Genomic DNA, 16625 nt, shown 5'->3' with positions numbered 1-16625 from the left:
GATGGGATGAAGGTACATGGAAGACTCGAACTTGTCCTAGAGCAACTCGTTCTCGGACAAACAGAATGTCAAGTTCGATATGTTTTGTGCGCTGGTGTTGTATGGGGTTGGTAGAGAGGTAGACTGCACTCACATTGTCACAATAGACAAGTGTGGCCGTAGATAGAGGACAGTCAAGTTCTAGAAGAAGATTGCGGATCCATATGGTCTCAGCTACAGCATTCGCAACACCTCTGTATTCGGCTTCAGCACTAGAGCGGGAGACCGTCGCTTGTCGTTTGGAAGACCAAGAGATTAGGTTGTCGCCGAGAAAAATGCAAAAACCAGATGTGGAACGTCTTGTGTTTGGGCATCCGGCCCAATCTGCATCAGTGTATGCCGTGAGAGTTGAGGTTGTTGATTTTGTCAAGCGTAGGCCTTGAGAGATGGTGCCTTTAAGGTAGCGAAGAACACGCTTCATTGCTTTAAGGTGTGGCTCTCGAGGATCATGCATAAAAAGACATAGTTGCTGGACTGCATAGGCAATGTCGGGGCGTGTGATGGTTAGATATTGTAAGGCTCCGGCGAGGCTTCGATACAATGTTGGGTCTGCGACTGGTGGGCCAACACCTGCTTCGAGTTTGGCGGATGTATCAACGGGAGTGGTACAAGGGTTGCAGTGTGACATGTTGGCTCGATGTAAGATATCTGCGGCATAATTTTGTTGTTGCAACATCATGCCGTGAGTGTCCCTGCGAACAGATATACCAAGAAAATAGTGAAGTAATCCCATATCGGTCATTGCAAATTCAGAGTTGAGTGAGGAGAGAATTGACCTGAGGAGAGTGGGTGACGAAGCCGTGAGAATGATATCATCTACGTAGAGAAGAAGATACGCAATCGATGAGCCATGCCGTAAAACAAAGAGGGAAGCGTCACTTCTACTGTTTTTGAATCCGACCTTGATGGCATAGTGTGCAAAACGTTGGAACCAAGCGCGAGGAGATTGCTTGAGACCATATAAAGATTTTTTGAGAAGGCAAACATGATTTGGTTTTGCTGGATCAATAAAGCCCGCTGGTTGATGCATGTAGACAGTTTCTTCTAGATTGCCATGGAGGAATGCATTTTTGATGTCTAATTGGTGGATAGGCCAATCTTTTTCAAGTGCTCGGTGAAGAACGGTTCGAATTGTCACGGGTTTAACAACGGGGCTGAACGTCTCGTCACAATCAACACCAATTTGTTGTGACTTGCCGTTGGCAACGAGCCGAGCCTTGTAGCGAGAGAGAGAGCCATCTGCATTAAATTTGTGTCTAAACAACCACATAGAGCGAACGACATTAGTATTAGGTGGCCTTGGAACCAAGATCCATGTGCCAGCCGACATTTGGGAATCATATTCATCTTGCATTGCATTGGTCCAATGAGGATCTTTGAGAGCTTGAATGTGGGATAGAGGAAGAGGAGAAATGAGATCAGTGTGAAGAGAGAATATCTGTTTAGACAAATAAAATAGCTATGTCAACGTCTTAAAAAAAACGACACAACTGACTTTGAATATATCCATGCATGTATAAAATTATTTCTCTGTATTTCTGTAACTAATTGATATGAACAATGGACATACGTATATATAGATGCGAGAGTCTAATAGGAAAAAGTAAAGATAACATTGCAGAAAAAAATAAAATTACATGTGCATCTAAAGGGAGAGTACTTTAAGGTTCGAAACAGAGTTGGTCAATTACAAAGTTGGGAAAAAAACAGAGTAAAAGAGAAACACACAAACCTAAACTAGGAACAATAACCGAAATCTAAATCAATCTGGATTTAAACAAATCTGGCTTAAAGAGTGGTTACTTTGACTTTCCTCGTCCAGATTCTTCAGATAGGCTTTAAGCCTATAATAACGAGATAGTTGTTAAACAAATGTAATTTCATTCTGATGAAAGCTAACAAATTCGTTAAAAAGTTAGGAACATTACCTCTCTAGTGCTTCTCCGTCTACGATTGTTTCGGCCGAAAGGATTCATGAACCACTCTGGTTTGTGGGAAACCAATATGTATCCAAACGTCAAACCAGATACAATACCAGGTACGAATCCTATTGCAGCTGCTATCCAACTAATCGCCTCTTTGTCTTCTTCCTCTAATTCTGGTGTTTCATACTGTTGATGCGATGTGACTATCTCCGCAAACTTTGTCGAGAGAAGAGCCAAAAAGAAGTCCCAGGTTATCTTCAAAGGAAGAGCAAGGCTGCGTTTGAAATTGAGTGCCCCCTGGTACTAGACCTGAAAGCTGGTTATGAGAGAAATTCATGTATTCAAGGTACGAGAGGTTGCCTAGCTCTTTTGGAATTTCTCCTGAAAGTTTGTTTTGGGAAACGTCCAAAGACTCGAGAGCTGTGAGGTTCCCCATAGATGAAGGGATGTTGGCAGTGAAAGCATTGTTTGACAAGTTGAGCACATGAAGCTCTTTCATTAGACCGATGGACTTTGGAATCTTTCCTTCAAATTTGTTTCCCGAAAAGTCGATTGCTGTTAAGATTTTTAAGATACGTAGTAGCTCCATCTCTACGCCTTTATTCATCAAAACCATTGAATCATAGTAATAGGTTGATCCCATGTAATTTTCATTCGATCGATCTTCGTCTGTTATAAATGCTGACATAGCACTCGACGACATTGCACTCCACTTCACAAAGTATTCCGATGGCAAGGTTCCATTGAAGTGATTATGCGATATGTCGATGATCCGCAACTGAAATTTTGTTTGTTGTTGAAACATGGTTGCCTGAGAGATCTAAATAAGAGAGGCTTTTGGAATATGATAAGATATCATTGAAGTCAATCGTAGAGGTGGTGTTCAAATAGGATAGGTCAAGATCTTCGAGTGACTTGAGAGGAGAGAAGATACTAAAGTCAACTGGGCGACCTTGGGTGTCGAAAGGAGAAAGGTCAAGTCTCCAAAGGTTGACAAATCTGGAAATGGATCTCGGGATTGGCCCTTTGAAGTTGTTGTTGCCAATGGCTAACTCTAGTAGGTTAGACGGTGACGAAATATTACCAAACTCAAGAGTGCCGTTGAGTGTGTTATCACTCAAACCAATAAATAGCAAAGAAGGAATGGTGAAGAGAGAAGAAGGGATAGTTCCAGTGAAAGCATTGTCACTTGCATCAATATCCATTAACTTTGATAGTGAAGAGATATTAGGAGGAAGCACGCCACTGAACTGATTGTTTGAGAGTGATAAAGCTGACAACCCTGTCAAATTCAGTAGTGCAATGGGGAAATTCCCACTGAGCATATTGCGTTGAACATCTAAAGTGGTTAGCTGGTTTAGATTGCAAAAAAAAGATGGTATTTCACCAGAGCATTGATTATTAGAAAGCTGAAGAAATGTGAGTTGAGTAAGGTTTCCAATTGAAGACGGGATTTGACCAGAGAATTGATTACTCGAAAATACGAGTAAGGTAAGATGAAAAAGGTTTCCAATCGAAAACGGAATTTGACCAGATAATTGATTATCAGAAAGGTCGAGATAGGTGAGATGGAAAAGGTTTCCAACCGAAGATGGAATCCGACCAGTGAAATGATTATTCGAAAGGTAGAGAGAGGTGAGATGAAAAAAGTTTCCAATGGAAGATGGAATCCGACCACTGAAATGATTTCCCGAAAAGCTAAGATAGATAAGATTAGAAAGGTTTCCAATCCAATATGGGATTTGGCCAGTAAGATCGTTAAATGAAAGGTCAAGAGTGGTTAGAAAAGGAAGGTTTTGAAGACTGCTATTGGAATGAAACCGGCCATGGAGAAAGCTGCAGCGAAGGTCTAGCCCAACCACTTCTCTGGACTTGGCATTGCACGTGATACCCTTCCAACTACAACAGTCGCTGTTATTCCCCCATGACTCCGTCTTCCGATGAGAGTCAATGCGTTCCGGCTGACAATAATAATTAAGCTTCCCAATATGAAACTCGTTTTCCAAAGCGAGAAGTGTATCCCTTTGTTCGGGACGACACAAAAAATGCATAGTAGGAGCTGCAAGCACGTCTTTCAAATAATAGATGGACAATAAAATAAAACAAAGAGTAACAGGAATGATACTCGCTGAGTTCCATAAGCCTTTCATTTGATTTTCTTGAAAATTAAAAGTAAGGAAGAAACTGGGAATTGTGAGATGATAAATAACATGGTTTCGTGCCCCATCTCTCTTTTATATACATATAATAATACTACATTCTACTCCACAAAGGCAATAAATCCAACACAGCTTGACTGACTCACTATTACTAGTCTTTCTACTACCAAGCTTTCTTGACGTTTGAATAGTCAATTTCCACACAATTTGTCTTACTTTTAATTAGGTACAGTCGGGGAAACTTCAAATACAAGTTGTTTGTCAAACCAAATTAAATGACCCAGGAAAAAATCAATTCAACGAGAGATGACTTTGTTAGTTGTGTACCAGTCGTACTGATTGATGATTGATATTGATGATCTACAGCGAGAGAAATCCGAAAAGGCTAAAGCCCGATAGTATAGGTGGATAAAATTAAGATCCACGCCCATTTTATCACATGCCACCAAACTCAGACGAGTATAAAATATTTCCTTTTTTGAAAAGAAACCAGTAATCACACATATCCGAGACAAAATAACATTATTATTTGATTGAAATATTTAATTAATAATTTATTATAAATAAAATTTAAAACTGTAATCTAGTTTTCATATTTACTTAATAATTTTATTTATTATTTTTAAATTTTTTATCTATGATATTTTATATGATTTCTATATTATTTTATTTGGTTAAAGTAGAAAAATTAATTGGTTTTAAACTTTTTTTTTAAAAATTAAGTTGGTTTTAGTGAATATTGATGAGTTATATAAATTTGGTTGATTTGTTTTATGGTGTACCTTTAAACATTGCTTTTTTAAGATATGTTATAAATTTATTAGTTTGTTTTATTTTTTATTTTTAAGATAAGCTTGGAAAAAGCCAATAAAATCTTGTAGCCCTATTAAGAATGGACCAAACTTTGAATTATAGGCTCAGAAATATTTCGAACCGGATCAGACTCAAACAAATGCGGGATTTGCCGGCTTCGGGTCTAGTCGGGCTGGGCCAATCCAATTAACACCCCTAATTATTCACCTAAGGGATATATAAATTGATTAACATGATATTTTATTATATTAAGTTGGGTTTTAACCATTAACAAGATTTTGACATGTGTCAAGTTTATATCAATCTGAGATTTTGACATGTGTAAAAGTTAATATTTAAAATGAGAGATTTGAGATTACAACAAAAAACAAAATATTTTGTGTTAAACAATATTAATAATATAAAAAGATAATTATCAAAAATTTACAAAATTACAGAAATTTTTTTAATAATTATAAGAAGATTATATATATATATATATATATATATATTTTCATAAAATTTGAAACTATAATATTATTTACTTATTTTTAATTTTAATTTGTTAATTCTACAAAGAATAGAAAGAAAAATATACAGTTAATTATTAATTCTAAATTTTGTAAATACTCATTTCAATATAAGCATAGATCGTCTCATATTTTTCATCTAGTAAAATAGTTTATTTAAAATATTATTTTCAACTTTGTTCTATTGGTAAAACTTTTTTAATGGAAAGGTAAATTTGTCTTATTTTTTAAAACCAAAATTTTCTCTTACTTTTTCTTTTTCAGTTTGGAATATGTAAGATTAATATGTTGACCCAAAAAAAAGATTAATATATGTGTCTTTTTTCTAATACTGTATTTTAAAATTTAATGTAGTATTTTTAGATTGTTTTGTTTAATTTATCTTTTCACCTTTGAATTATTTGAGATTCATATATTATCGTGTTTATAATTTTCTATTATTTCTTTCTTTATGTCAGATTAATTTTCTTCTAATTTCTTTGATTGGTTGGTCATAGACCCTTTTTTTTTTGCAAACATAGATAGATAGGTTGGAAAAACATAAATTGTTGTTGATAGATTTATAGGAGTTCGGAGACTGTGACACCCTGGTTTACGGATATTTTAAAAAGAATTGATTTGACCACCTATGTCACCAAAGTGCACTTATCTTTTCGATCAAGGGTCCTGAGATAACTCTAAAGTTAAATGTGTTTGAGCTGAAGTAGTTTCAGGATGGGTGACCTTTCGGGAAGTAATTGTCGGAACTGTGCGAGTGAAAACAAAACACAAGGAAAGATCATATGGTTATTTGTAGGGTCGGTAAACAAGTATTTAAATCCTCTCAGACGTAATAAACCGGCAGTCGGATATGGATAAGCCAAGAGTAAATGTGGAGCTCACTGAGAAAGGTGGGCCCATGAAATGGGAGCGGACATGGGGCTCATTAAGCAAGGTGGCAGTCAAGGCATTCTAGAGACAAAGGATACATCATGGTGTGTCGAAGACACTTCCACAAATACATTGAAAAATTTAATATTAGTTACTATCAAAAAATTTTGTGACGTTAGAAAATGGTCTTTAGTTTCATTGGTAGTCGGAGCAAGATATTTTGAGATAGCTAAAAGACGTGAACAGGTTCTCACCACACATGAGGAGGGCATAGCCATGTAGAGGAGGTTGGACGCAAGGTTATCTCCCCAAGAGAGGAACATGGAGCCAAGGTTCTCTACATGGTGGAGGAGGTTGGACGCAAAGTTCTCTCCATAAGGGAAGAGGGCAGAGCCGAGGTTCTCTCCATGGTTGGTCATACAATATTGTGATGATACATCATTGATTAGTATACTATGTAATATATATTTTTTTTTATTTAAAATGTATTTTAAGCCAATAATTTTTGTAATTAAAAAAACTATGCAAAAGTGAAAGTAAAAATACATATAATAGTTAACTTAATGTGTTCATACAGACATTTTCTAGATAGTAATAAAAAATATATTTGTAAGATTCATTATATTTAGTTTTAAAAAATACGCTTTCAATGGTAACATAAATAAAAGATTTGTAAACGGATATAAATTAGTATATTATATCAAAAATAAAACTTATAAATAACGTACAACAAATTTTAATATATTTTTGTTAAATTTAATTTTATTTACAAAACTTTAAACATGCACATCGGGCGTGTCCTTATCTAGTAAAATATATACTGTATGTAAAATAATTTTAATTACCATAAAATATGGAAATAATTCAGAGAAATTCACACTGGATATGTATACACACTGGATTGAGCCACGCTTTAGCCATAACAATTAACAAATATGAATAACGTATACAGTGAGCTGGATATGTCTTTACGTGTAGAAAATTAAATCTTTGAACTGGATATGCTAAAAGTATACATTAAGCTGGATATGTTCATCTACAAAAAAAAAACAAAAAAAAAAAAACAGATAGGAATAATGGATACACACTGGATATGTCTTGTTTCAATATCCAATTAGCAAACCTTGGAGGGATGAAATATGCAAAATAGAACAATCAATAAGAAAAAATTGTATGCCATTTTGATCATGCTTACAACTTTGGATGTGCATGGGCCGAAAATGGAAACCAATATGCCAAACAAAAGGTAATTTTGGGAATGACATAGTGGGAAAGTTAATAAAATTGGTCCAAAGTAAAAAGATGGGATTGCATATCATCATCACTCGTTCTCCTTAAGCCTCAACGAAACTCATAAATTTTCATCAAAACACACATCTCCATTCTCGTTGGAAGTTCCCTGAAATATATGTGTAGAATGAAGCAGGTTGTTGACAAATAAATAGCTATGTCAACGTCTAATTGCTCAGTATTTCTGTAACTAATTGATATGAACAATGGACATACGTATATATATAGATGCGAGAGTCTAATAGGAAAAGTAAAGATAAAATCGCAGAAAACAAAAAAAAAACATGTGCATCTAAAGGGAGAGTAATTTAAGGTTCGAAACAGAGTTGCTCAATTACAAACTTGGCAAAAAACAGAGTAAAAGAGAAACACACAAACCTAAACTGGGAACAATAACCGAAATTCTAAACCAATCTGAATTTGGACAAAGCTGGCTTAAAGAGATAGTTACTTTGATATTCTTCGTCCACATTCTTCAGATAGGCTTTAAGCCTATAATAACGAGATAGTTGTTAAACAAATGTAATTTCATTCTGATGAAAGCTACCAAATTCGTATAAAAGTCAGGACATTACATCTCTAGTGAGTTGTGGTGCTTCTGCGATTGTTTCGGCCAAAAGGGTTCATGAACCACTCTGGTTTGTGGGAAACCAATGTGTATCCAAACGTCAAACCAGATACAATACCGGGTACGAATCCTATTGCAGCTGCTATCCAACTAATCACCTCTTCTTCATCTTCGTCCTCTGATTCCGGCGTTTCATAGTGTTGATGTGATGCTAGTGGTGTGTGAATATCCCTGCAGACTTTGTCAAGAGAAGAGGCAACAAGTCCCGGATTATCTCCAAAGGAAGAGCAAGGCTGCGTTTGAAACTGAGTGCCCCCTGGAACTAGGCCTGAAAGCTGGTTATGAGAGAAGTTCATGTACGCAAGGAACGAGAGGCTCCCTAGCTCTTGTGGAATTTCTCCTGAAAGCTTGTTTTGGGAAACATCCAACGACTCGAGAACTGTCAGATTCCCCATAGATGAAGGGATGCGGCCAGTGAATGCATTGTTTGACAGGTTGAGCACATGAAGCTCTTTCAATAGACCGATGGACTTTGGAATCTTTCCTTCAAATTTGTTTCCAGAAAAGTCGATTGCTGTTAAGATTTTTAAGATACGTATTAGCTCCATCTCTACACCTTTATTCATCAAAACCATTGAATCTTGGTAATAGCCTAATTTATCTCCCATGTACTTTTCGGAAGACTGATCTTCGTCTGTTCCAAGTGATGACATAGCACTCCACTTCACAAAGTATTCCGATGGCAAAGTTCCATTGAAGTGATTATGTGATATGTCGATGATCCGCAACTGAGGGAACAAGGCTTGATGTATTGATCCATGGAATGCATTGGCGCGAAGGACAAGAATTTGTAGCTTTTGTAGAGAACCCAACCAGTAGGGAATCGTGTCGTTGATTCGGTTGCTTTCCACGTTGAAAACTTCAAGAGTTGAGAATCGGTTCAAAGATCTTGGAAGCTTTCCCACAAGTTGGTTATGACCGACGTCAAGCGACCTTAAACTTTCAAATATATCCTCTGGAAGACCTCCACTAAGATTATTCTGCCGAAGGTTTAAATCTGAAAGAGTACTCTTGAGATTTCCCAAACAAGGAGGGATTGAACCATTAAACTTGTTTTCAGATAAATTGAGAATGTTTAGAGAACGCAACTCGCATATGAAAGAAGGAATCTTTCCCGTGAAGTTGTTGTTTGAGCCAAGCAAGTGCCTCATAGATGGTTTCCGGACAGAGGATAGTCCTTGTTTCTTCTTTGATGTTTGGAAACCGATGAAAATGTTGTTGGAAAGATTCACATACGTCAAATTTGGTAGAGTCCATAACCAGCCAGGAACTTGACCTTCAATTTTGTTGTTGGAGATGTCTAACTCAATTCCATGTTGGGTTCTTAGGAGCTCTGCTGGAAACTCGGTGATACCGCAGCCTGATAAGTGCAAAGATCCAATCAATTGTGAAGGGGGATTTGAAACTGAACTCTTCTTGTTTGTTGTTGAAACATGGTTGCCTGAGATATCTAAATAAAAGAAGCTTTTGGAATATGATAAGATATCATTCAAGTCAATCGTAGTGGTGGTGTTCAAATATGATAGGTCAAGAACTTCGAGTGACTTGAGATGCGAGAAGATACTAAAGTCAACTGGGCGGCCTTGGGTGTCGAAATGAGAAAGGTCAACTAACGAAAGGTTGGCAAATCTGGAAATGGATCTCGGGATTGGCCCTTTGAAGTTGTTATTGCCAATGTCTAACTCTTCTAGGTTCGATGGTGAAGAAGATGTATTTCCAAACTGAAGTGTGCCGTTGAGTTGGTTATCACTCAAAAAAATTGTAGTCAAAGAAGGAATGGTGAAGAGAGAAGAAGGGATAGCTCCAGTGAAAGCATTGTCACTTGCATCAAAAGATGCCAAGTTGGATAGTGAAGTGATATTAGGATGAAGCGCGCCACTGAACTGATTTTCGGAGATATCTAAATCTGAAAACCCTGTCAAATTCAGTAGTACAATGGGAAAATTTCCACTGAGCAAATTGATATTAACATCTAAGGAGGTTAGCTGGTTTAGATTGCCAAAAGAAGATGGGATTTCACCAACGAGATTGTTAATCCCAAGGTTGAGAGAGGTGAGTTGAGAAAGCTTTCCAATTGAATATGGGATTTCACCAGAAAATTGATTAAATGTAAGGTCGAGAGAGGTGAGTTGAGTAAGGTTTCCAATCGAAGATGGAATTTCACCAGAAAATTGATAATTAAAAGAAAGGTCGAGAGAGGTGAGGTGAAAAAGGTTTCCAATGGAAGATGGAATCCGACCACTGAAATGATTTCCCGAAAGGCTGAGATTGATAAGATGAGAAAGGTTTCCAATGGAATCTGGGATTTGGCCATTAAGATCATTCAATGAAAGGTCAAGAGTGGTTAGAAAAGGAAGTTTTTGAAGACTGCTATTGGAATGAAACCGGCCATGGAGGCCGCTGCAGCTAAGGTCTAGCTTGACCACATCTCCGGACTTGGCATTGCACTTGATACCCTTCCAACTATTCGATGAGATTGAAAGCCACTACATAACTGATTAGGCTTCCCAATATGAAACTCGTTTTTGAAAGCGAGAAGTGAATCCCTTTGTTCGGGACGACACAAAAAATGCCTAGTAGGAGCCGCAAGCACGTCTTCAAAATGATAAATGAACAAGAAAATAAAAGAGAGAGTTATAGGAATGATGATACTCGATGAGTTCCAGAAGCCCTTCATTTAATTTTCTTGAATAAAAATAATGAAGTAAGACTGGAAACTGTGAGATGGTAAATATTAAATAACATGGTTTCGTGCCCATCTATCTTTTATAAACATAATAATAATAATACACTCTACTCCACAAATATAATATATCCAACACTGCTTGCCTGACTCACTATAAGGCCATCATTAATCGGAGAACACCAAGGATGTTCTTAGCCCAAAAAAATTATAAAAATAATGAATAGTGGCTTAGAACACTTTTTTTAGTTCCTGATGTAGAACTGATTTAAGCCCAGTTCTTATTTGACGTGGCTTCATGTGATTGGACGAGATTTTTTGGAAAAAAAAGAAAATATTTCATTAAGTAAGCAATTTAAATATTAATTTATAAGTTTTTATAATTGTAATATGTTTAAGAATATTATATTAATTTATAAGTATACAATTGCTTTTATATAAGTAAGCAATTTAAATGTTATTTTATAAGTTTTTATAATTTGTAAAATGTTTATGAATATTATATTAATTTATAAGTATACAATTGCTTTTATATAAGTAAGCAATTTAAATGTTATTTTATAAGTTTTTATAATTTGTAAAATGTTTATGAATATTATTTCACTATATCTTTATTCTAAGAACACCATAATTAGTTCTCCCATTTTTTTTACCTATGATCTTAACAACTGATCTAACATTATTTTCATTATATATTTAATCTAAGAACACAAAAAAAAGTTCTCCCATTAATGATGCCCTAACTAGTCTTTCTACTACCAAGTGTTCTTCACATTAAAAGTTAAAACGCAAAGACTTCAAAAGAGTCTTTACATTTAAATAGTCAAATTCCACACATTTTGTCTTACTTTTATATAACGTACAGGAAACTTTGAAAACAAGTTGTTTCTTCGAACCCACTTAGATGACCCAGGAAACAATCACAATTTAAGGAGAGATGACTTTGTTAGTTGTGCTAATGATTAATGATGATCGACAGCGTCTCACGAGTTCATTAATGATGGAGTCAGCTGCAGCTTCTAGCTCGATCACTTCCCCGGACTTGGCATTGCACGTGATACCTTCCTAATTACAACAATCGCTGTTATTCAATTCCTACATGGCTCCCTCGTCGGATGAGGGCTTACTCCGTTACTCGGCAATTATTGCGATAACACTCATGATGAATAGTAGGCTTCCGAACCTCAATAAACTCGTTATTAAATTCGAGAAGCGCATCTTTGTTCGGGACGACACAAGTGCCTCGGACCCGTAAGCACGTCTTCAAAATTAAAAAGGAATGAAATATTGAAATGAGAAAATAAAGTGTAACAGGAATGATGATACTCATTGAATTCCAAAAGCCTTTCATTCATCATTCTCTACGCTTAATTAACCTTTTTGAATATCAATAATGAAAAAGAAAATATAGAAATTGCTATGGTAAGTAAGAATGATTACGCACCCATCTCTTAATATACATAAACATAGTAGTAGACTAATCTATACTAATAAAAAGTATAAGCTATAAGCTACTAAGATCGTCCACATAGGATTTTAAACAACCAATAGAAATTTATCATATCACTTATTAACATTTTATATAATTTCCAGAATTTTCTATATTAAAAATTATTTTAAACAACCTATCATGATTTGACATGTCATTCATTAACATTTTTTAAATTTACAGAGTTTTTTAGAAAAAAAAATTTTAAATTTTAAATTTATGGAAATCAAAGAATTAAACGCAATATCCCACATCGTCTAGAAATTTTTTATACAATGGTTCAGAACCAATATAAATAAGATTAATATGCTTCAAACAACGAATGAGCAAGAAAGTTTGATTTATTAGGCGTCCAAGTTTAAAAGTTTTATTTGGTTTGATCTAGTTTTTTATGATCAAATTAAAACTTTAAAAAGTTTCAAAAAAATATTATAATATTTAAAAAATTTAAACTTTTAAAAGTTCTTAGCTTTTAAAAAGTTTTTAGATATTATAAGATATAAGTTTTAAAATTTTTAAATATTATAAATATTGAAAATTTTTAAAAGGTTCAAATTATATATTTCGAAACCTTTTAAAAGTTTAAAATATTATAAATATTGATGTAAAACATAAATTATCTTATTTATCTACATTTGTGCTTTTTATTTCTTATGAGTTGTAAAACATATTTTTGTGTATGATTTTATAGATGAGTTGATATTCTTTCATTAATTTTTTATTTTTGGGTCTAAGGAAGAAGGATTGACATCGCCAGACCTTGATTTGATGTTTGAGTCAAATTTTAAGGTTTAAAAAAGAAAGATGGACGACAAACACACATGTTTTATTAGCTATACATAAGCATGACCAGGGTTACGGTTGTCATAATTAAGGTTTATTAACTATCGGTTATGGTTTAAAAATTTTGTAACTTTAACCATAACCGTTTAACAAACGGTTAAACGGTTTCGTTTAAATACGGTTACGGTTCAAGCGGTTACTGTTATATACGGTTACGGTTATTTGATAATATGATAAGGTTGATATTATTTGATGATATAATATAACTGATATTATTTATTTATAATTAATATATTCTTATAGTGTACTCATATTTCTATATACCATATGATTCATATTAAATAAATAATTATTAGTATATTTTATTATGTTTTTAAAATATTATAAACCAAGTAAGGATTTTGGTTTGAGAAATTTCTATACGCGTGAATCTAAAACCAAATAAGTATATGGATAAAATTATCAATAATTGGGTGCATGTGTTGACTATGCTCGTCTTTATGAATTTCACAAATTTTATGAGAAAATAAATAATTTTGTTCTTGGAGTTTGATGGGTTAACAAGTTGTGTGGTAGTCTAAAAAAAGGTTTTTCAGTGGAAGAATGTGAAGAAGTTGACGAGGAAGAAAAATAAAAAGATTATAACGAAGAACCAAACGGTAAAAGTACCGATGACAATTACCACAAATTTTGACAATGAAAATGACAAGAAAGAATATGAAGAATAAGAAAACATTGAATAAAAACACGAAAACATAGGTGGTAGCGATCAATTAAATATGAAAACGAGTTAAATTCATGATTATAAAATTGTTTCGTTTTTTCTGGTGGTTAAAAAAATGGTTTATGATATGTGAGGTCATCAGTTTGATTTGTCTCGCCTGGACGTCGAGTTAAATTCATGATTTTTTTATCAGATTTGATTTTATAACACAACTGATTTTTATATTTTTAAAAATTGTGTATTTGAAGTTTAATTTTTTTTCCTTAGTACTAATTTTGATTTTTTTAATAAGATAATATTTTATTATCGTAATCAATCATTTATAATTTTTATCAAAATATATCAAACAAACCCATGCGTAGCGTGGATTCAAAACCTAGTCTATACTAATAAAAAGTAGAAGCTATAAGTTCCTAAGCCCGTCCACATAGGATTTTAAACGACCAGTAGAAATTTGACATATCACTTATTAACATTTTATACAATTTCTAGAATTTTCTATATTAAGAATTATTTTAAACAACCTATCATGATTTGACATGTCATTCATTAACATTTTTTAAATTTACAGATTTTTTTAGAAAAAGAAAAATTTTAAATTTATGGAAATCAAATAACTAAGCACAATATCCCACATCAGCTAGAAATTTTTTAGACAATGGTTCAGAACAAGTATAAATAAAATTAATATGCTTCCAACAACGAATGAGCAGGAAAGCTTGATTTATCAGGCGTCCAAGTTTAAAAGTTTTATTTGGTTTGATATGGTTTTTTTTATGATCAAATTAAAACTTTAAACAGTTTCAAAAAAATATTATAATATTTAAAATTTTAAAAGTTTAAATATTATAAATATTGAAACTTTTTAAAAGGTTCAAATTTTATATTTCGAAACCTTTTAAAAGTTTAAATTATTAGAAATATTGATGTAAAACATAAATTATATTATTTATCTACGTTTGTGCTTTTTATTTCTTATGAGCTGTAAAACATATTTTTGTGTATGATTTTATAGATGAGTTGATATTCTTTAATTATTTTTTTTTTGGGTCTAAGGAAGAAGGATTGACATCGTCAAACCTAGATTTGATGTTTGAGTCAAGTTTTGGGGTTTAAAGAAGAAAGATGGACAACAAACACACATGTTTTATTAGATTTACATAGGCATGACCATGGTTATGGTTGTCACAGTAACAGTTTATTAACCATCAGTTATGGTTAGAAATTTTGTTTAACCATAACCATAACCGTTTAATAAACGGTTACGTTTAAATACGGTTCCGGTTTAAGCGGTTACGGTTATATACAATTACAGTTATTTGATAATATAATATGGTTGATATTATTTGATGATATAATATTATTGATACTATTTATTTATAATTAATATGTTCTGATAGTGTACTCATATTTCTATATATCATATGATTCAGATTAAATAAATAATTATTAGTACATGTGGATCTAAAACCAAATAAGTATATGGATGAATTTATCAATAATTGGATGCATGTGTTGACTATGCTGGTCTTCTTGAATTTCTCAAATTTTATGAGAAAATAAATGATTTTGTTCTTGGAGTTTGATGGGCTAACAAGTTGTGTGGTAGTCTAAAAAAAAGGTTTTTCAGTGAAAGAATGTGAACAAGTTGACGAGGAAGAAGAAGAAAAAGAGTATAACGAAGAACCAGACGGTAAAAGTACCGATGACAATTACCACAAATTTTGACAATGAAAATGACAAGAAAGAATATAAAAAATAAAAAAACACGAAAACATAAGTGGTAGCGTTCAATTAAAATTGTTTCGTTTTTATGGATGTCCAATTAATTTTATGATTCTTTTGATCAGATTTGAATTTTTAAAATAATTGACTTTTATATTTTTAAAAATAAAATTTTCACCAATCAATTGTAATTTAAAATTTTATATAAGCTAATATTTCATAACTGTCATTAATCATATATAAATTTTACCAAAATATATTAAATAAACCTACGCGTACCTAGATTCAAAACCTAGTATTAATACGAAGTGTTCTATTAAATTGCTATGGTGAGTTGAATAGTGAATTCACACATTTTTGTCGTACTTTAAAATACACGTGCATGAAATCGAAAAGGTTGCCTGTCCAGAAATTGAGAAATCCATGAAAAAAAGAATGGAAAATAACGAGTAAAATAGGAATGATACGAGTTCCAAGAGCTAGCGTTTCGTCCTCAAGCTAATTTACTTTAGTTTTCTTTCATAACGATAATGAAAAACCAAAGGCGATGGTGGAAATTCTGATGGCAAGTAACATGGTTTCGTGTCCATCTCTTTATATAGCATAAGTATATAATAATAGACTCTACTCCACAAAAATAAGTCCTTTTTTTTTTTTTGGACAACTTCACAAAAATAAATCGAACACAGCTTAATTTCCTATAACTATAAGTCGTTGTACGTATTTAATAGTCAATTTCCACACATTGTGCCTTACTCTAATTACGTACAGGAAACTTCAAAACGTTGTTTGTCCAACCAAATTCAAAACAACAACAAAAAAACAATAGGAAACGTCTTAGTGAAGAAAATAAATCAGATGAGGATAGTTATTACGAAAGAGCATAAGGCGAAAGAAACAGACAGTATGAATGATACTCGTTGACTTGCAAGAGCTTTTTTCTCATCCTCTTTACGCTAATCTAATTTTCTTGAATATATAGAACACT

At 33.4% G+C, this 16625-nt stretch overlaps 1 protein-coding gene and 1 pseudogene across 1 annotated transcript; both read right to left on the bottom strand.

The window, feature by feature from the left end:
- Positions 1467 to 4183, bottom strand: LOC109130732 (receptor-like protein 12). The gene is made up of 2 exons (XM_019240655.1): positions 1968 to 4183; positions 1467 to 1883 (listed from the first exon to the last, which is right to left on the bottom strand). The coding sequence occupies exon 1, from the start codon at positions 4112 to 4114 to the stop codon at positions 2717 to 2719; it is 1398 nt and encodes a 465-aa protein (XP_019096200.1). The 5' UTR covers positions 4115 to 4183; the 3' UTR covers positions 1467 to 1883; positions 1968 to 2716.
- Positions 8185 to 10943, bottom strand: LOC104764851 (annotated as a pseudogene).

This window comes from Camelina sativa, chromosome 19 (genome assembly GCF_000633955.1).
Source record: "Camelina sativa cultivar DH55 chromosome 19, Cs, whole genome shotgun sequence".
In the NCBI taxonomy this organism is placed as follows: domain Eukaryota; kingdom Viridiplantae; phylum Streptophyta; class Magnoliopsida; order Brassicales; family Brassicaceae; genus Camelina; species Camelina sativa.
This window is presented reverse-complemented; position numbering and strand designations above follow the sequence as displayed.

Excerpts from the sequence above, each read along its gene's own strand:
- LOC109130732 (XM_019240655.1), bottom strand. The coding sequence starts at position 4,114 with ATGAAAGGCTTATGGAACTCAGCGAGTATCATTCCTGTTACTCTTTGT.